The sequence below is a fragment of the Dipodomys spectabilis genome, unplaced genomic scaffold (assembly GCF_019054845.1).
Source record: "Dipodomys spectabilis isolate Male_0828 unplaced genomic scaffold, ASM1905484v1 ptg000095l, whole genome shotgun sequence".
Taxonomy (NCBI): Eukaryota; Metazoa; Chordata; class Mammalia; order Rodentia; family Heteromyidae; genus Dipodomys; species Dipodomys spectabilis.
Window position 1 is genome coordinate 42391467 of NW_024870772.1, and position 21393 is coordinate 42412859.

The 21393-nt window shown below is 37.5% G+C and overlaps 1 protein-coding gene across 1 annotated transcript in view; it reads right to left on the minus strand.

Moving 5' to 3' along the window:
* The window catches only part of LOC122112508 (phosphatidylinositol 3,4,5-trisphosphate 3-phosphatase TPTE2-like), a 98272-nt gene that overhangs the window by 21769 nt on the left and 55110 nt on the right, over positions 1-21393 (minus strand). Inside the window, exons 20-28 of the mRNA XM_042685305.1 lie at positions 16093-16140; positions 15176-15337; positions 12990-13109; positions 11324-11426; positions 11120-11183; positions 9674-9738; positions 6203-6263; positions 4881-4962; positions 4695-4783 (exon numbers count right to left, since the gene is read on the minus strand). Of these exons, the coding sequence (XP_042541239.1) occupies positions 4695-4783; positions 4881-4962; positions 6203-6263; positions 9674-9738; positions 11120-11183; positions 11324-11426; positions 12990-13109; positions 15176-15337; positions 16093-16140 (794 nt within the window). The remainder of the gene's footprint in view (positions 1-4694; positions 4784-4880; positions 4963-6202; positions 6264-9673; positions 9739-11119; positions 11184-11323; positions 11427-12989; positions 13110-15175; positions 15338-16092; positions 16141-21393) is intronic.

Consider the following 21393-nt stretch of genomic DNA (forward strand, 5'->3'; position numbering starts at 1 on the left):
GTTTTCCACCGAGATCCCGCGTCCGGCTGTCCCAAAGCCACACAGCATGCCTATTCCTTCACTAAGCCTCTGGGTTCAAGTAAAAAGATAGACAGCGAGCGTCGGGCCCGGCGACCCCACACGCCCAGCGCACACGGGCCTCCCTCCTTCCCACGCTGCGAACCACCCTGGATCCAGGTGTGTGAAGCCGGCCTGGGCAAAGGCGACGCCAGCCGGCTCTCCACACCGATCTGTCACACCGCCTCACAGCGCCTTCCGCCCAGCCCCTGTCCCAATTCAGGTCTGGGCCGGGGGAGGGCTGCCATGCGCGGACCCTTCTCCCACGGGCTTCCATCTTGATCGGGGCCACGGGGGAGGGGCGGTAGGGGGGGAAGAGAACTGAGAACCACGGCTTCATTGGAAAGATTTGAGGAACAAAAACCCAGCTTAAAAAAAAAAATCTCCCTGCAGCCCTTATTTTGCAGCATTTTATCTGAAGGCTGGCTCCACAACAATGGAAACCTCTTCCCTCAAAGAAACCATTCTTACTGGTGCAACAGGTGCTTTGTGATTTATGCATTCAATGCATAGTTTAGAAAATCAGACTCTCCATTATTATTGCCTCTTGACACACAGTTATGTGTGCTGTCATCCACACGATGACTTTCAACTGATGACACCAAGACCATCTCCTTCTCCTTAGCCCGGGATCCATAGCACACTGGAACTGAGTACGGAAGGGAAGCATAATCATTTGGGAAGTGCAATCATCACTAAACCTCTCAGACAATGAGTTCTTCCAGCTGGAAATGCCTGCTGTATCATTAACAACCTGTCATTTCCAATTGGTCAGAGAAATCAAGATATAGAACCCTTCTAGATTTTTCTTACTAGGAGCTTTCCTCCAATATTTTCTAGTGGTCTTGCTTGAATTGAATTTAGCTGCATAATAGATGGAATCTTCCTGAAACACTCAACTTAGTCTTCAGAAAATTAAAATTCTGTTCAGCTTGACATTTTCAGATTTATATAGTATTTGGTCATTTGACATAACAAAGATAAATAGACACAAGATAGAAACTAACATTTATTTATTGACTCATAATGAATTTTTACATGTTTGTGAGAAAGATACCTTTGCATTAGGAAGAAAAAACTGAGTTTCTACAAGTTTAAGAGATTCTGTGTGTGTGTGTGTGTGTGTGTGTGTTGGTACTGGGGCTAGAACTCATGATCTCTCTTGGCTTCTTCTGCTCCTAGAGGGTACTTTACCACTTGAGCCATTCTCTACTTCAAGCTTTTTGTTGGTTACATACAAGAATCTCTGGACTGGACTGCTGCTGAACATGATCAACAACTGTCAGCTATAAGTTAGCTGACATATTAGCAACAATTATAATTATGAGTCACCAGTGTCTGGCTGAGACTTCCACAGTCAAATAAAAAAAAAATCTTGATGCCAAGTGAGATGTCTGTCATGTTGACAGACTCAAACTGTTCTCAAAACAAGAAATACAAATGGCTAATAGATATATGAAGAAATGTTCAACTTCCTTAGCAATAAAGAAAATACAAATAAAATGTACACAAAATTGCACCACACCCAAAGCAGATTGGCAATCATAAGAAAACAACACAAAGGGATGGTCGGGGTAAAAACAAAAGTGTGTGTGGGGGTAACAATGCTCAATAGGAAATGTACTCATTATCTTACTCATGTAACTATAACCCCTATGTAGTATCTTTACAATAAAAAATATATAAAAAAGAAAACAACACAAAGGCTGACAAGGATGCAAAAGAGGGGTGAGAAGGAACCCTCATATAGTGTTGGTGGGGTATAAAGTAGGACATCCACTATGGAAATCAATATGGACCTTCTTCAAAAAACTAAACATAGATCTACTTTGTAACTCTTACAAGTTAACTTCAAATTACAAGATAACTTCACTAGTTAATTTTCACATAGTTAGGGAAAGCGTAATGCTAATTTATGCAGATTCACTCAGAATATAAAAAGTAAAAGTAACTGAATGTGCCTTTATGAAGTTGGAACTGAAAAAGATTATTATTAGAAAGGAAAAATTATAGCCAATCTTACTTATGCCTTGGATTCAAAAATCCTAAACAAAATATTAACAACAGGAATCCAGCAATTGATCAAGTTAATATAGTATAATGACACTGTGTTTAGAAAGACAAGTTGCTTCATCACTTGGTAATTAATGCAACTAATTACACTAATAAAATGGAAAATAACATTACCATCTCAAAGACTCAGGAAAAGATTCTCATAGAAGTCAAAATCCATTCATGTTTTTAAAAATATCTAAAACAATTTTTATTCTTTTAGGCCCCATCTTTTAAAAATTCCATCAGTTCCATGGGCTGAGGGCCAAACTTTAATGCATAGGCCTTTTAGAGACATTCAAGATCCAAGCCAGCGGTGGCTCACACCTGTAATCCTAGCTACTCAGGAGGCTGAGATCTGAGGATCGTGGTTCAAAACCAGCCCAGGCAGGAAAGTCTGTGAGACTCTTCTCTCCCAATAAAGCACTAGAAAACTGGAAGTGGTGCTGTGGCTCAAGCGGTAGAGTGCTCACCTTGAGCTGAAGAGCTGAGGGATAGTGCCCAAGCCCTGAGTTCAAGCCCCATGGCTGACAAAAAAAAAAAAAAAAAAGATCCAAGCCATAGCAATAGTTTCATTTGCCATGGGCTTGTAAATTGCCAGATTCAAAATATTTCTACCTATGAACCCAAACCTGCTTGTTAACTAATGGGCAATAACTTGACTCTACTGAAGTAGATGACCATTTTTACTGTTACATTTAAAATCCAATGAGAAAGTCTGGTTTATAGCCCACCAAAATGTAATTGTTTATTTTTATCAAAAGTTGTAAAATATGCAGGAGACAATCATTCCAAGCCCAAAGCTAAATGAAAGAAAATCTATAGGCACTTAAATTGGCTTAATTTAAAATACTACCAATTAACAAATAATAAGTAGAATACAATTATTTACTCCTTGCCAAATCAACTTCATTTCTTCATGCTCTAAAGATTCCTGTGTAATTGAAAAAAAATCTCTGCTGGGTTCTGTCCTTAAAAGTTTATCACAAAGTTTAAGAATACTCTTAAATTCTACTGGAACAAAAAGAAATGTAGACCAATGACAGCCAGGAAATAAATTCATAAATCTTGGATTAACTGATCTTGGAGAAAGGTGCCAAAAACACATAATGAGAAATAAATGATACTGGAACAAGTGAAAATACATGAGCACAAATATGAAATTGGACCATATCTTAATCACTGAATACACAACAACTCCAAATGATTAGAGACTTAAACATTAGACCTGCAACTCCAAAGCTACTAGAAGAAAATACTGTGAAACTGTACTTTGTAATATTGGTCTGAGTCAATTTGTTTTTGCACATACATTGAAAAGGAGAGGCAATAAAAGCAAAAAATAAACACATGAGATAAAAGCAAAATGCTCCTGCATAAGGAAGTTTATAATCAACGGAGTAAAAACATGACCTACGGAATATCCAAAAAGATTTAAGAAACTTAACACAGTAGCAAGAAAATAAATTCACCTTTTCTAAAAATGGGCAAAGAGATATGTGGGGTTGCCATGTCTGTAATTGCAGCACCCAGGAAGCTGAGGCAGGAGGATCACAAGTTTGAGACTAGCCTGGGCTACCTAGGAAGACTATCTCAAAAAACAAAACAAATCAGAAAGCCAAGCATGGTGTCTCACACTGTAATCCTAGCTGTTCAGGAACTAGCAAACTAGCAATGAGGAAGAATGTGGCAAGATTTCATCTCAAGTAAAAAGTTGAGCACCGCAGTGTGTGTTCATTATCCCATGTATGTGGAAAAATATAAAGTAGGAAGATCACAGTATAGGCCTGCCTATAGGTAACCAGAAAAGTGAGTCCCTATGTGTATAATAACTAAAGCAAAAAGAGGAAAAGTAGTATGTGTGGCTCAAGTGGTAGAGGGCAGTAGGAAGGGTGAGGCTGTGGGCTCAAACTATAGTAATGCCAACAAAACAAACAAAATTCACCTCAAAACCCCCAAGGATCAAAAGGGTTGTTAAGGGTGGGACAAAGGACTTGGAAAGACATTTCTCAAAAGACAATGTGCAAGTGGACAATAAACAATGGCCATGAAACAATGCTCAATGTCACTAGTCATTAGGGAAGAGCAAGTTAAAAGCACAATGAGAAAGTACAAGTTGGTAAGGTAATGTACTTTTTAAGTAACTTGATTTAGCTATTCCACCAATGTATACCAATATAAAACTATCATGTTGTATATTATATAAATATGTACAATTTTATCAGTTAAAAAGGAAAAAAATATCCTGAAATAAAAGAAAAGTGCTCTAACATTCTGCAGTTAAATACCCTTTACATTTTGACACATAAACTGGAAAATCAAAAATGAAGAAACCTAAATCATCAGTAATTGGAGAAAGATACACTCAACCTTCTTTAGCTCCTTCCTTCATTATTCTTTCCCTTTCTTCATCCTTTCTCTTCTCTATTTCCTTTTTCTCCTTCCTTCCTTAAGCCTTAAAACCAATATTTAAAATGTTAGCAACATTAGTACTGCTGAATAGCAGCATGAATCCTCTGTTAGTCCTTTGATATTTATTTTTGATCAGCTTTGGAAAAAGGGAACAGAAAGAAAAGCATTATTACCTTTGCCTCCTTTACAGTGAATCACAATGACATTCTGAGCATCCATGGCCAACCAGTCAATGACTTCTTTGGATAACAGAATCATCTCCCTGATTTCACATAGAAGTATAGTTGATTAAAAAATAGTTCCAAATATTCAAGCCCAATGAATTTAGTACTCTTCTGACAGTGTGGCACAAAACTTACTCAAGGGTAGGGACAAAGGGATCTTCGATCTTAATCCAGCGCATTCGGTCATGAGTGTGCTGCGGGTCAAAAGACTCCTCGCCTACAAGAAATAATATACATGTCATATCTCTACGCCCAATAATGCAAAAGTTGGGAATAAAGCTGAAATTTTCTGTTGGTAATTCCCATTTTTCTGCAAAAGGAGCTTTCTGGGAAGCTTCTGTTGCTTTAAAACTTCTTAAGATCAACAGCACAAAGTTTCCCAAGAGGGCAGGGCACTGGTGGCTCATGCCTGTAATCCTAGAAACTCAGGAGTCTGAGATCTGAGGATCGCAGTTCAAAGCCAGCTCCAGGCAGAAACATCTGCAAGACTCTTATCTCCAATTGACCACCAGAAACTGAAAGTGGTGCTGTGGCTCAAGTGGCAGAAGTGCTTGCCTTAAGTTGAAGAGCTGAGGGACAGTGTCCAGGCCCAGAGTTCAAGCTCCACGTAAGAGGGAGGCAGGCATGTCAGTGGACCAGAAAGGCAATGGAGAGGTGAAGGATTTTAGGGAAGGATTCTAGGATAAGTGGTTTGTTCACCTCTGGTAATCTAAAATCAATTTGTTGTTTCCTACACCCCACTTTTAACCTTCTAGCAGACTACTCATCCTATCATCACACATGTGTACCATGGAGCAGAGGTCTAAAATGCTCAGTCCCTGGGAAATGGTCATTTAATGTATAGACAAGAGAAAACAAAATCAAGAATGACACAATGGGAAACTGTTTTCTACAGGCTTCTTTTTGTTCTTCCTGTGGGTCAGAGAACACACCTGCTGACTTGTCTTCAGTACAATCTGGCATGAAAGACAAACTTCTCTGAGCCTAAGAGCACAAGCAGACCTTCCCTGAACCCTGCCTTGATAACTCTGCCTCTCTGGTCTCACTGGCCTACCTCCCTCATAGGGAGCTTTGTGCTACAGAGCTAACTTTTCCTACCAAACAGGACCAGCATGAAATAAGGATTTCTGATCTAACTTCCCATCACTAAATATTTACAATTAAATGAAGCATAAAAAAAGGGATCATTTAGGGCTGGGACTGTGGCTCAGTGGTAGAGTGCTTGCCTAGCATGCATGAGGCCCTGGGTTCAATTCCCCGGCACCACATAAGCAGAAAAAGCTGGAAGTGGTGCTGTGGCTCAAGTGGCAGAGCACTAGCCTTGAGCTAAGGAGCTGAGGGACAGCGCCCAGGCCCAGAGTTCAGGCCCCATGACCGACAAAAAAAAAAAAAAAAGAGGATCACTTTCTTACACATTTTCTATCTACAGTAGCAAAAATATTAAGTCGTATACATACTGCACAGGTTGCACATTAAATAATGATTAGAGTGTTTGTTGTCGAGGAAGCGGATGACCTCCTAAAAAAGACAGACACACATCTTACATATCCAACATAACACATGAACAACCTTGGAGTTAGTAGGAGTAATCTAAAATGCTATTCATTTTTATTTACTTGTCTCTTTCTGGTCCCTTCTAGGGAACATGCAGGAAATGGAACCTCCTGATAGTTTTTAAATAGCCTCCAAAATACACATTGTTTAATGTTTTTAAACACTATAAATTTACTACATATAAATCCACATGGTTTAACACATATTTATAAATACACAGTGCTTAGTGTCGTAAATATACATCGTTTACGGTTATCTAAGAAAGAAATTAATTGGTCAACTACCTTAAGTAAGTCTTTTTGAAGTAAATAATTTACAGTAAGGAACATATGGTGGGTATATCAGAATAGGTGTTTTTTTTTTTTTTCCAGTCATGGGGCCTGAACTCTGGCCTGGGCGCTGTCCCTCAGCTCTTTAGCTCAAGGCTAGCACTCTACCACTTGAGCCATAGCGCCACTTCTGGCTTTTTTCTTTTTGCTTATAGTGGGGCTGAGGAATCGAACCCAGGGCCTCGAGCATGCAAGGCAAGTGCTCTACCACTGAGCCACCTTCCCAGCCCCCAGAATAGGTGTTTTTAAAACAGCTATTTGACTATTAGTTCCCCTATGCTCTATGTAGATAAACAAGCGTAAAAAAATATAATTGTGGCATGCAACATTTTAAATCGCTAATCATAATATGGAGATTAGCTGACCTATGTTTCCTTGTTTAGAAATGAATATATATACATATATATATATGGGTATATGTATACTTATATATACATAACCATAACTTTAAAAATAGGAAACAATAATTAGTATTTAAAACTGTTCTAAGCTAACAGAATTTTGAGCCAACTTATCCAGTAAAATACATACACACACACCTTTGTATAATAGGAAAGTGACTGTCATAAAATTAAGATATTGGTATCCTAGCACGAGAGCGTGTTTGCTGGCTTGAAATTAAGAAAAAGAAAACTAAAGCATCAAGTGTTCAAAGGAAAGAGTAATAAGTTAAAAAGCTGAACACTGCACAGAACAGGAGGCAAGAAAAATAAATATGCATCCAAGTTTCAAGGGATAACTTGAACAAAATAGAACTAAGGTGGATTTAGAAAGCTAAGATCAAAATTCACAAATAAGAAATTTAAGTGACCCAGAACATCACAAACCAGGATATCATAAAAACATTTGCACATCAATGTTCATTGTAGCACTATTCATAATAGCCAAGTTATGGAAACGGCCCCTACAATAAATGAGTGGATCAAAAAAATGTGGTAACTAAGCACAATGGAATTTTACATAGCTATTAGAAAATAATATGTCCTTTGTAGGGAAATGGATGGACCAAGAACAATCATGTTAAGTTAGGTAAGTCAAGCCAAAGAGACAAACAGCATATTTTTTTTCTCTCATATGTAGAAGCTAGATCTAAAATACACTGGGAGTACTCCAGGCAGTTACACACAATGCGACCAATGGAGGATACTCTTGGGGGTGAAATGCTTATGTGCCTCTGATCAATAAAATAATATTTATCAAAATGAACTCCAGGAAATTGATGAGGTTTTTTCTTTGTTATTGCATTATTTATTTTTTGTCTTGTTTGTCTGTTCATTTGTCTTTGGGAGGGCAGGGAGAGCACAGAAATGGAAGGACAAAGAGTGAACAAATGTAGCAGAACATCAAACACTATGTTGAAAATGAACTGTACAACTTGTGGGTAGGGATGGGAAGGAAAAACTGGGAGAGAAAGTGAAAGAAGGGGTGACATTCTTAAAAAGAAATGTACTCTTTATCTCACTTATGTAACTGTATTTTCCTCTGTTTATCACCTTCATAAGAACAATAAAATCATTTAAATAGGGATACAGGTGGATCCATTGCAACAATGAGATGTACAAGTCATTATGTCGAAAAAGGAACTTTACAACTTGGGGGTGGGTGGGAGATGGGAAGGGATGGAAAGGGGAAACAAAGGAGGAGGCAACAATGCTTGATAAGAAATGTACTCATTACCATGCCCATGTAATTGTAACCCCTCTGTACGGTATTTTCACAATAAAAATTTTTAAAAAAAGAGTCTCTCGGACTTTTCTGCCCGGGCTGGCTTTGAACCGTGATCTTCAGTTCTCAGCCTCCGGAGATTACAGGTGTGAGCTGCTGGCGCCTGGCTCAGGGATTTTTTTTTAAAGAAAAAAATCACTTTTACATTTCTCTTAATGTCCATAAACAATGACATTAAGGATTTGATTTTTCTGCTTTTGTTCAATTGTATGTTTCACTGCTATATTTTTTGAACATTTTGAATACTTCTCATCTAAATTAGCTGAAAGGGGATTTATTTTTTTTTATTGTAAAGATGCTGTACGAAGTGGTTAGAGTTACATGAGTAAGGCAATGAGTACATTTCTTTTTTTTTGGGGGGGGGGGGGTCCAGTCATGGGGCCTGAACTCTGAGCCTGGGTGCTGTCCCTCAGCTCTTCAGCTCAAGGCTAGCACTCTACCACTTGAGCCATACTGCTACTTCCAGCTTTTTTTCTGTTTATGTGGTGCTGAGGAATCGAACCCAGGGCCTCAGGCATGCAAGGCGAGCGCTCTACCACTGAGCCACCTTCCCAGCCCGAGTACATTTCTTGTTGAGCATTGTTACCCACTCCCTTGTTGTTTTCCCACCATCTCTTCCTTCCCCCATCTCCCTCACTCCACACTCCCCCCCCCCCCCACCAGGTTTACTGGTAAAGTTCATTTTCAATATCCTGTCTTGTGGGTATTACTATTGCAATGGGTCATCCCGTGTCCTTATTTCAGCGTTTTGTTATTCCCTTTCCCCTTCCCCCAAATTACACAAATGTATATACAAGATGCAGGGTACCAAAATCAAGTATAGAGACAACAGGGGATACACCATAGACAGAAGAACATATAAAGGAAACAAAAAAAAAATCACATAGTACATTAAAAAACAACAACAAAGAAAGGGGATTTAAAGCATGTAGAACAAGTTCAACTCTACCAAGAATCTACAATGGTCACACTCTGTCACCAGATGGGCAGTTTCTATTCCTCAGATGACCCAGTAGCTGCTCAGAGATGCCCAGATGAGCCCCAATGAGGTAGCCAATCCTGTACTAATCATTTGGCCCACTCCATTAACCTCAACCCAAATTTACAAACCACAGCATCTTGAGCTAAATAAATGGTAGCTGTTACAAATCAAGTAACTTTTGGAGTAGTTTGTCACAAACACAAGCAAGTTGGTACCATGCTATTAAGATTTTTCACCTGAAAGAATAAATCTGTGAATACTGCCTCTCTAGGTCAATCTGAAGCTTGAGTCTACAGTGTTCAGTGACAAATTATTGCTGGTTATATGAATATGCTTACCTCTATGGAGTTCCTATAGAGTGACTGTTGTAGAGACGCAGGAAATGATATGGAAATAATACGCTCTGAAAGTCAAAATGATTATGTTATAACTGTCATCACAGATGGGAAATATATAAAAAGTATTCTACATATAACCAAATTTTGTTTTCAGAAAGAGAACAGAACTAGATATAGAAACTGACAGGAATAGTGATACATTGCTAGGATAACCAAGATAATATATTAAATTATGCAATAGAAGGGCTGAGAAGATGGCTCAGTGGTAGAGTGCTTACCTTGTATGCATGAGGCCCTAGGTTCAATTCCTCAGCACCACATAAGCAGAAAAAGCCGGAAGTGGCGCTGTGGCTCAAGTGTTAGAGAGCTAGCTTTGAGCTGAAGAGCTTAGGGCCAAGTTCAAGACCCACAATGGACAAAAAAATAATAATTATGCAATAGAATACTAGTTAAACTGGCATAGTGTTCTTTAGGGTTTAATTGGTGCTTAGTGCTTTCTAGTCCTCTTGACTCAGAAAACTTGAAACCTTCAGAGTAGTGACCTCATTCTCTAGGTTTTAAGAAGATAAAAGGTCTTTCTTGGATCCTTGAGATATGTACCCAAACCAAATTAAGTCTAAATGAAATTCCAATGGAGCCACCTGAAAAATCCATCCCAGCCAACAAGTCTTCATTTGAAATGATAGGAGATTACCAAAGGTAATCTATCCATATGTTAACCTAACATATAGCATATGCCATCACAGATAGAGTACTTTGAAAGATTATGGTGGGAGAGCAAGCAAGAAAGCAAGGAAAAAGCAAGCAAGCAAGCAAGTAAGAAAGACAGAGAGAGAAAGGGAGATAAAGAGCAAAAGTAGGATGGAGGGACAAAGGAAAGAGAAGGAAGGAAGGAGGAAGAAAGAAGAAAAGAAAGAAGGGGAGGTAGCAAGGAGAAATAATTAAAAAGGAAGAAAGCAAATAATAAAGATAGATAAGTAGAAAGAGAAAAAGAAAAGCTGGGCATGGTAGCTCAACCTTGGGAACCTAGGTACTTAGGTGGCATAGGTTAGGGGACCATGGCAAGACTTCATCTCAATTCATGGCTTAATGCAGTGGTATACCCCCATCATCCCCAGTGACGTGGGTAAGCACAAGTAGAAGAACTGTAGCCCAGGACAGCTGGGGCATAAAGCAAGATCCTATCTTGAAAATAGCCAACAAAAGGGACTAGTGGTGTGGCTCAAATGGTAAAGCACGTCCCTAACAAGCACGAGGGTCTGAGTTCATTCCCAGTACCACAAAAAAGAAACAAAACAAAAACAAATCAATGTGACTTAGATACACATACTTTGGTTTGGAAAAACAAAAAAGAATATTACCCACCAGGAAAATGTGAAATTAAGGTTAGCGTCAAAACCCAGAACTGTAATTAATATAGTAAATCAACAGTTAAGTTTCACAAACCAGTGATGTAGGTCAAGTTAAGGGCAAGTCTATCCTTGCTGTATCTTTCTGTATCTCCTGAGATCTGGGAGTTGAAAAAAGAAAATATATATAGTAAGTAAATAAATATTATAAATATAAATCAAACACAAAGAATTTATATTGCTATCTACAACTCCTGCAAGTATTTCATGGTACGATAAAACACATGCTTTATCCACTTACCAGCCTTCTTCTAGTTTCTTCTTCAAGGTGTCTCCTCTGATTTACTAGATGAAGCAGTCTTAAAAGCGTGATGAGCTGCAGAGGTCGCAAGATTGCTATCACTCTAAATTTATAGATAAATTTGAGATAAATTTGAAAATATTCATTTTTGGTTCAAAAATAAAAGAATTTATCAGTGTGGATATTAAAATGTATAGTGGGTATACTAAATCTTCAACCCCAGGGCCTTGTGCATGCTGCACTAATGTTCTATCTGTCAACTATACCCCTAACCCCAGAAGGTATTTGGTAACATGTGGATATACTTTTGGATGTCACAGTCAGATCTAGTGATGGAGACTAGAAATGCTTCTAGACACTCCACAATGAATGGGTATTTTGAGAGAATTTTAGAATGTTCCTTCCTTCCACCTTGCCCCAGTAAATAATTATCTAATCTAAAATGTCAATAATGATAAGGTTGAGAAATATGTTTATTAGAATCGGTAGACTAAACATTTTGGTTTAAGGGCAGTACTTTTCATTTGCTCCCCAAATGAACAGGGTTTTGTCCATGAGTGTTACTCTTTTTGGTAACGGGGGTTCACTATATCCACTATGGGCTTATCAGGCAGGCAACAGACTAGACTACCTCCCAAACTTACTGGCTGGTGATTCTCCTCCCATCAGAAACACCATAGCAGAGAACTGCTGGTGTGGATATGTAAAAACAAGTCATCTGGACGAAGTTGTTAAACACAAGCTGCAAGTCTAGGGGGAGCCTGAGGTGTTTTCTTGCATGATAGCAAGTTCTCAAGTGAGGGTAAGGTTGCCTATTGGAGGACTATATTGACTGGGGTGATTTTCAAGCTCCAAAAGTCTACCACATTATACATTTACTTGGGAACCAAACTGAAGCCCTGGGAAATGAAGGTAAGGAAGAATCTACTTATTTGACTTCTAATAAATGCACCTAAAAGCCCCTAGCATCTACATTCATTTGGAGATAGAGATATAGACAGAGATAGAGAGACACATACACAGACACAAAGCCTTCATACACATTATACTTTCTAATCCCTTACTGCTTTAACTTTGCCTTAACATTCTCCATTTCTACCAAAATGACATTGCAAAATTTTTCCACTGGGTTGTAGTGCATGTCACTTTCTTGGCTTCTATTTGCTGGGTTTTTTTTAGAGAATTATGACTGGAGTCACTCAGACTTTACACAGGCTCAATACTGTTATGATTATAGGAAAAAACCTAGATTGGTAGGACTTCAAATGGAGATTTAGGGAGAAGTTCAAAATATTACAAAATTAAAATTTCTTCATTAGATGTTCCATTTCCTGTATCCAAGTAAGCATATGTAAATATATATACTTTTTACTGGCCTTAAAGGCCATCATCTTGTAGTGTTCAAGATATGAAAATGTAACAATATTTTCATTTTTTTCTTTCTTCTTTTTTGTGGTACTGGGATTTGTACTTAGGTCTTTGTACTTGCTAAATAAGCACTTTATTAATCAATCCATGTCACCATTCCTAAATATTTTATCTTCGAAAAGCTTATTTGGTACAGAAGCTAAACAGCGTCAGTTCACTATACAAGATTCAAGCCATAGAATATGAAAAAAATAAAAGAATGGATAAAAGAAAACTACAGATAGGTCATATTTCATACCGTGACATGTCTTTAAAAATTTTAAAATCCAGAAACATATATGTAATATCAATGCAGAAAGTGACACCAACGATCAGTGTGTCTAAGATGTTAAATGTATCAGAAAAATAATGCTTTTTCCTGTAAAAGATAATAAAAATGATTACCTTCAAGAGGAGCACAAGTTATTTGATTTGTCTTCATTTGAAATTGTACTTTAATGGATTATTTAAAATGCATTGTCTAGACTAGACTAGGGGAAAATACAGTATTAAGGAAAGTTCTCAAGTAGTAAATTTACAATTACTATATATTAAATTAACTTTAGAACTAATTTAAAATTTTATTAACTTTACTATTTAATATTTGTATCTATCACATGTGCAAAATTACATATTTGCAGATAAGACTGCAATTTAAACTTAGTAAATAAGAGATATAACCAAACTGCTTGGCAAGAGGCATGCACTGCCTTCCCCAATGTAGATGGGAGAAGAAAACTGGTAGTGTATAGCTCTTAAACAAGCAGCTCAGTAGGTCACATCCTTAGAGAAATGGACTAAGAATGTACGAGGAGCTTATGAGAGAGGGGTAGGAAGTGCTATTTTGAACCCACACTGGAATCCCAAGGGGCTGCTGATTCCTTCCTGGGACAAAGACAGACTTCTATCCACCACATGCTCCTTTCCAACATTGGCTTCTGCAGAGGTGAGGACTAGGCTTTTGGGAAAGGAAAACCTTTTTCAGGCTCTCACTAACCTAGCAGTAAACTCTCCTAAGCTCAAAAGAAGGAGGATAAAAAGTCATCAGGAAAGAACACAAACTGCCTTCTGAAGTGCTCTGGAGAAAGGGAGGCCAGGAGATCCAGTCCCTGACTCCCATAGCAGCCCAGCTGCAAGGCTTGTCTGACCCACCCACCTTCTCAGAAAACCAGCAAGATGAAAAAGAAAAACATCACTTTCTTCCTACTACATTTCACTAATGAGATAAGCATTCCTCACATCACCTCCAGACCTCATCAAAAGTTTTTGTTTGAATGACCATTTGAATGAATGGCTATTTATGATCTAGTATCTAGTATTTCATATACCATCAAATCTTTTTTTTGGGGGGGGGGGAGGGGTCCAGTCGTGGGGCTTGAACTCTGGGCCTGGGCGCTGTCCCTCGGCTCTTCAGCTCAAGGCTAGCGCTCTACCACTTGAGACAAAGTACCACTTCCGGCTTTTTTCTTTTTTGCTTATGTGGTGTTGAGGAATCGAACCCAGGGTCTCATGCATGCAAGGCAAGTGCTCTATCACTGAGCCACCTTCCCAGCCCATACCATCAAATCTTAGTTGAGATTCAAGTCATAATAAAAGTACTAATACTTAGACTTCACATACATGTTCCTCTTCTTAGCATATATGTCAACACATTAATTGCCTAGCCCTTTTCTATTTTTTACTTCTTTTTTATTACATATATATTTTATTATATATATATTATTGTACAGAGGAGTTACAATTATATGAGCAAGATAACGAGTACTTTTCTTTTCAAGCATTGGTGCCTCCTCTTTGTTTCCCCTTCCCATCCCTTCCCATACTCTGCCAAGCCCTTTTCTGAAATCCCTTTAAGCAGTGGATGTATTCTAAGAATACATTGTGGGAGTGTCAGCTGTAATATAAAAATAATTTAATCCAGTCAATGAAAAATTGGGTTTGGACTGACCTTTATCTGTGGCCCATAACTTCAAGAATTATTATTATTATTATTGGTAGGTCATGGGGTTTTTACTGTGGGCCTGAGTGCTGTCTCTGCACTCTTCAGCTCAAGGTGAGCACTCTACTGCTTGAGCCACAGAAGCTCTTTGGTTTTCTAGTGATTCATTGGTTTTCTGCCTGGGCTGGCTTTGAACTGTGAACCTCAGATCTCAGCCTCCTGAGTCCTAGGTTTACAGGCATGAGCCACCGGTGCCTGGCTTCAATTATTTTGATTAAGAATTATTTTGATTAAGAGTTGCACATCTGGTTGTGTAGACATGCTAATTATCTTAGGCTCCCCAGTTTTTTTGTAGAGGTAAAGCAAGTTGTTTAATAGAGAGTTTAAGAGGAGTTTAATGTACATGATTAAAGAAAAAAGGGCTTGAGCTAGTTGGCTCAGGAGCTTAGCACACTTCTCATAACAGCACAATGTGGACTTAGGCTCAAAAAAAGAATAAAACTTACCCGTCTACGTATATTTGAAGGAGAACTTCAATAAGGAAAAATAGGCTAATTGATAATGATGTCACTCTGTATTCATATGGAATATAATTTTCACTCTGAGGAACTAAAATATCCACAACTGTCAACACTAGGTCAGTTATAAACAGCAAAATTCCAAATATTCTGAAATAAAGACAATGAGGGTTTTTCTTCTTAGTAAAACATTCATTAAAGCCTTTCATCAGATATGAAAATGTCAGTGGTAGGAAAAATTATAGTGTAGTAGGATCTCAAAACATGACTCCATTTTTACCCAATAGAAGTGAATGACATTCCCACCAAACCAATTATGTAGGTACATCAGAACAACACAAGCCGGGTGTGCCTGCGCAGCAAGCACAAGGGCCCCAATACTACTAAAACACCAGGTCCACTTTGACTGGAAAGATTTTTCTTTTATAAAGATAAATTGAATAGATTTTGAAGTATTTTGTTACAATTGTAACTCAAAATATTATTAAAGTTAAAGAACTATGAGTCATAGTATAAATCATTCTCTCATGTAGAGAAGTAGCCTAAGTAACACGTCTCCAGAATTGAGTAATTACATGTATAAGGTGCTTGATAGAATGCACTCCATGCTTACAAAACCTTATAATGCCTACTTTATTATTTTTATTTGCATAAATAGAAAATGTGTGTCAATATACTATTACTTAGACAAATGTCACTTTTTTGCAAGTTTAAATGTCTACCTTAAGCCAATTTTTCAAAATAAGATTCTATTAAGAAGGAACAAATGGAGTATTTTGCAACACCTTGACAGTGAAAATTCTTTTTGTTCCATTTTGACTTTTTCAGATGCATTGCCATTACAAATATTGATACTAAATGACATACACATATTTCATTGCTTGTATTTCTAGAATCTCACATACCGAAAAGGTAGGGATGTCATAATGAAACGTAAAATCTTCTTGGGATCACTGTTGTAAAAATTAATAAAAATGAAATCAATCACATATTGTTTCTCTAACACAGATGAGTTTAACTGAAAAGCAAAGGCCTCTATAAGAATCAATTTAAATATAAGTATCCATTTAAAAGGAAATTGTTGAGCAGTTTTATAACAAAATGATTTTTTTACTAATATCTGAAATCTTTACATTTCTGTTTCATGTGTTTTCACTTTCATAGCCATAATATATGTGGAAAACAATAATATTTCCCTTGGGCATACAGTTCTAACTCTGACACTATGGTAGAATTAGACTTGAAGCCTCAACTAGTGTACATGTGGTAGAAGGGAGCTGCTTTCAGATGTCAGTTCTTCCATGAACAAATTGTCATCATACCTTAGCCAGACCCGTTCCCCACAGCAATGAAATCAGAGACACCAGAGATAAACATGGGCAGTAAATGGGTCTTTGTCTTTTAATCGTCATCTCTTGAGACAGATGTCTAGTATGTAAAGGTTTCCACTTAGGGTTGCAAAGTGAACCTTACAGGTAAGATGTTTTAGTAAAACATATTTCAAATAAAAACACCCTAGAGACTGGGCTTTTCCCATTAATCCAAAGAGGGAGAGCCTGTATAATGACTGGGAAGTAATGACTATTTTATCACATAGCTGGAAACAATGCACCATTACCCTGCTGAGGCTTCCAACAAGGGACCAAAATTCTACTCCGAGTGGAACAAACTCCAAGACAATGCCCATATAGCCTGTGCCCAAGACTGTGAAATGGATACTGAGAACAGAGGCAGTGGCAAAGCCGCTCATGGAAGAATACTGTTAACTTGAGATACAGGGAATTTCCAATTCTAATCTTCCCTACATCTCCTCTCTACTGCCTACTTCCCCTACATCTCCTCTCTCCTACGGCCTACTGCCTATTTCCTACTATCTTTATCCTGGCTTGGTATGCTAAGGCGATGGATCAGGGACCAAGCTGGCCCAAGAGGTGAATTATCTCCCCCAGGAATTCTAGTCCCTCACTATAAGCCCTCTCTGATCGCACACACCAGTTGAGTCTCTGGGAAACAAAGAAGTGTTATAATAAATGTGAACTTGCCTAACAGGGTGACAATACAGAACCATATGTGACAGGCACAGAGGAGAGACTTGGAGGCAGCTCTGGCCCCTCCAGTCTCTCTTCTGGTTATTGTTAAAGAGTGCCTATATAAAGCTGTCTGTACAGGTTACAGGATAAAAATTGTGACTTATTAGCCTTGTAGACAAAAAAAGTTCTGTTCCTATTTGGAAGCAACAGACAGCTACTTCAATATGTAGCAACTCAAAGCATTTGAGCCATGTACCTGCGCTCTTTTTTTTTTTTTTTTGGTCCGGTCCTGGGGCCTGAACTCTGGGCTGGGCGCTGTCCCTCAGCTCTTCAGCTCAAGGCTAGCGCTCTACCACTTGAGCCACAGCGCCACTTCTGGCTTTTTTCTTTTTGCTTATGTGGGGCTGAGGAATCAAACCCAGGGCCTCATGCATGCAAGGCAAGCGCTCTACCACTGAGCCACCTTTCCAGCCCCTGTACCTGTGCTCTTAAGAGCAATTAATCCAAAGCTGTACTCAACCCAACAGGAAGGAATCAAAATGAAGAGGCAGGCATAAGGAAGATGTCTTACAGAGGAAAGGGGTCAAAAGAAATTCAGGAATACAAAATAAATGAAGAGTATTTAATGGAGCATCAGATGTACCAGGTGGAAATGCAAATAATCATTCTAAAAGCAAAGGTAAACAACATAATAATAATACAAGGAGGAAAAACAAAGAAGGAGTTGGTGAAGATGTACCTCAAGTGGTAGATACATCTATCTAGCAAAAACAGGGTTCTGCATTCAAACACCAGTACAATACCACTAAAACTCAATATATTATTAGAGGACTTTGGGGTTTCTCACAAAATTCAGTGTTTAATGAAGAGAAGAAAAGGGAGAGAATGCAGTCAAGCATGTAATAAAGACACAAAACTAAGAAAAGTAAGAGAAGGTTGGGAAGGATAGATGGGAATGTTGAAGGGGTGTCATTGATAAAAATGTGCCACATTCCCAAACTGCTTTGTTAAATAGCAACTCCTTTTACAACTTCTTAAAAGTAAAAAAAAATTAAGACAGAAGTAAAATCAGCTAACATTTTCTGTCTTTCAGAAGTACAAGTTCTAGCTACTGATGAAGAAGAAAATGGATAATTATTAAGATATTAAGATAGAAGCATGGACAATTAGAAATAGACTAGAAGTTTCAATAAAAACGAAAGGAATAAAATAATCTAATAGAAAATAAGAAAGTACTTTTATTTTTACTTTTAATTTATGCTAAAAAACAAGGACACTTCATAATTACATGACACTATCTACTAAATGGACTAACAGACATCTACAGAATATTCTATCCCTTCTTCCACACATTCCTGTAAATAGCTCAGAGAATTTTCTCCAGAGTAGATGTCATTTTAGTGTCTAAAGAAAACCTTAATACAAGCAATTAAAATAACTTCTTTAATTTTCAAAATCACAATGAAACACTAGAAATCATCAACAAAAGAAACTACAGAAAATATTCAAGCATGTAGAGACCAAGCAATGTATATATTTCTTAATGATCAGTTGGGTGACTGGAGAAATAGTGATGGAATACAACATTTCTTTTCTTTTTTTTTTTTTTGGGTCCAGTCATGGGGCCTGAACTCTGGGCTTGGGCGCTGTCCCTCAGCTCTTCAGCTCAAGGCTAGCACTCTACCACTTGAGCCACAGCGCCACTTCCGGCTTTTTTCTTTTTGCTTATGTGGTGCTTCGAATCAAACCCAGGGCCTCAGGCATGCAAGGCAAGCGCTCTACCACTGAGCCACCTTCCCAGCCCACAACATTTCTTAAATCAAATAAAAATGAACAAAGTTTACTATAACCGTTAGGGTAGAGCAAAGACAGTGCTAAAAAGGAAGTTCACAGTTTTGAATAGTTACATTTAAAAAAACTCAAGAGAAATCTCAAATAAATAACTTAATGATGCATCTCAAGCTCTTGAAATTCAAGACAGGATACCAAACAAAATAGGTGGAAAGAAATAATAAGCATCAGGAAAGAATTAATAAAATTAACACCAAAAGAACAATATAAAGACTCAATAAAATGAACAGTAGGGTCATTTAAACATAAACAGGATTGGCAACGTTAGCCAAGCCTAACAACCACCAAAAATAAGCTTCAAAGAAAGCATAAGAATCTATATTCTAATAAACTGAAAAATCTGCAAAAAAAAAGAACCCAGGTAAATTGTAAATGCATATGGCCTATTAAAATCAATAGGATACAAAACACCTAAACAGATCTGTAACAAGCTATGAAATTAAAACTGTAACAGAGTCTGCCAAGAAAGACAGTCCAGGACCAAACAGATTCACTACTGAGTTTTCTCAGAGCTTTAAAGAACTAATTTTAATGTTTCTCAAACTATCTAGAAAGGGAAAGAATGCTACCAAGCTCATTCTATGAGACAATATCATCAGATACCAAAACTAAGTAAAGTCACAAGAAAAAAGTTACAGGTCAATGTCCCTGATGAGTGTAGCCACATATATTCTCAATAAAATACTTACAAACCAAATTCAACAATATAAAATTGTCATACACTACTATGATCACTGTCTTTTTCATTTCAGCGATGTAAAGATGGCTCAAATTATGCAAATAAGTTAATATAAACAACAATGGACAAAAATCGCATAACCATCTCAACAGATGCAGAAAATGCTTTTCTCAAAAATTAACATCACTTTTATGATAGAAGTCCTGAAAGAACTAGGAATAGAAAGAATACATCTCAAAACAATAAAGACTATCTGTGAAAAGCCTGTAGCTAACATTGTATGAAATCGGAAAAAAATGAAACCATTTCTTCTACAGTCAGGAATGAGGCAGAGGTGTTCCTATTTCCACCCTCATTTACAATAATGCTCCTTATCTTATCCAGTGTAGTAAGGGAAGATAAAGAAAAGAGGGGATACCAACAGAACAGAGGAAATCTAATTATTCCTATGCAGATGTTGGAATCCAATATCTAAAAGACCAGAAAGATTCCAGCAAGAAAAACCTCTTAGATGTGATAAAGACTTTCAGCAAAGTAGCAGGATTCAAAAGCAATGCATATAATTAATAGCTTTTTCTATTCTCCAATATTGTACAAATCTTCTCTGTAACACTGACACAAGTTGGTGAGTGGTTAAATAACCAATGTAGGGAGAAGCAAAAGTCTCTTCAGCCTATCTGCAGTTTAGTGCTTTTTCAGAATATAGTTAGTGTTCACATGCAAAACTATTGAATCAGTGCACTAGGAAGTTTCCCAGATAAGATTACCTAAAAGAAAGTAAAAATTGCTCACAAACAAAAATTCACAGAACTGAATCCAAAGATGTCTAGGAAAAATGAGGAAAGGCTACTATTGAGAGTAACATTCTAATTTTTCTATTAAAATTTTGTATTAAAATTACTGTCTATGATGTTTTTCAAATTTTAAATTACAGAAACTATTTGTGAGTAGATTTGTTGTACTCGTTTGTACAATTAGTCACTGGTGTTTATAACCTCCATACGTTTGGTATCTTTCTATAGTTCTGCTTTTTGCCTCAGTAATGGCCCTGCTTTTCTAAGACAAGGGATCTATCAATGGCTCCTTCTCTTCCTCCAACATCAGACTGATTTACTCATTTTGTGTGTGTGTGTGTGTGTGTGTGTGTGTGTGTGTGCGTGTGTGGCAGCAACATATTCATCACCATCATCTATTTTGGACTATTTAGTTGCCAACAAGGCCAAAATATAACATTAGAAGTTTGTTACATGGAAGAGTGACATGAAAAATTATCTGAACAATAAAAATTCCTTAAATCTGAAGTATAAAATTTTTAAGAAAGAATTTTAGACTCTTTATCCAGAAAACTCCTTTTCCCATGGTTATTTCCAAGACTTAATTGTGAAAATCACTTTTTCTTTCTCTCTCTATATGTACATATACATAAACTTTATATGTCATAAGTATTAATTTATATACTGTATATATATGTGTGTGTGTTTACATGTATCAGTCAGTAGTCTCTGATAATATACTCTTTGCCAGAGAGATACACCAATCTCTCATAGGAGTTAAAGACTACTGAGGTCATTTTGTTCAGGTCAGTGTTTAGGATAAAAAATAACAATACTTAGAGATGTTTTGTTTAAAATACATACAATTACTCT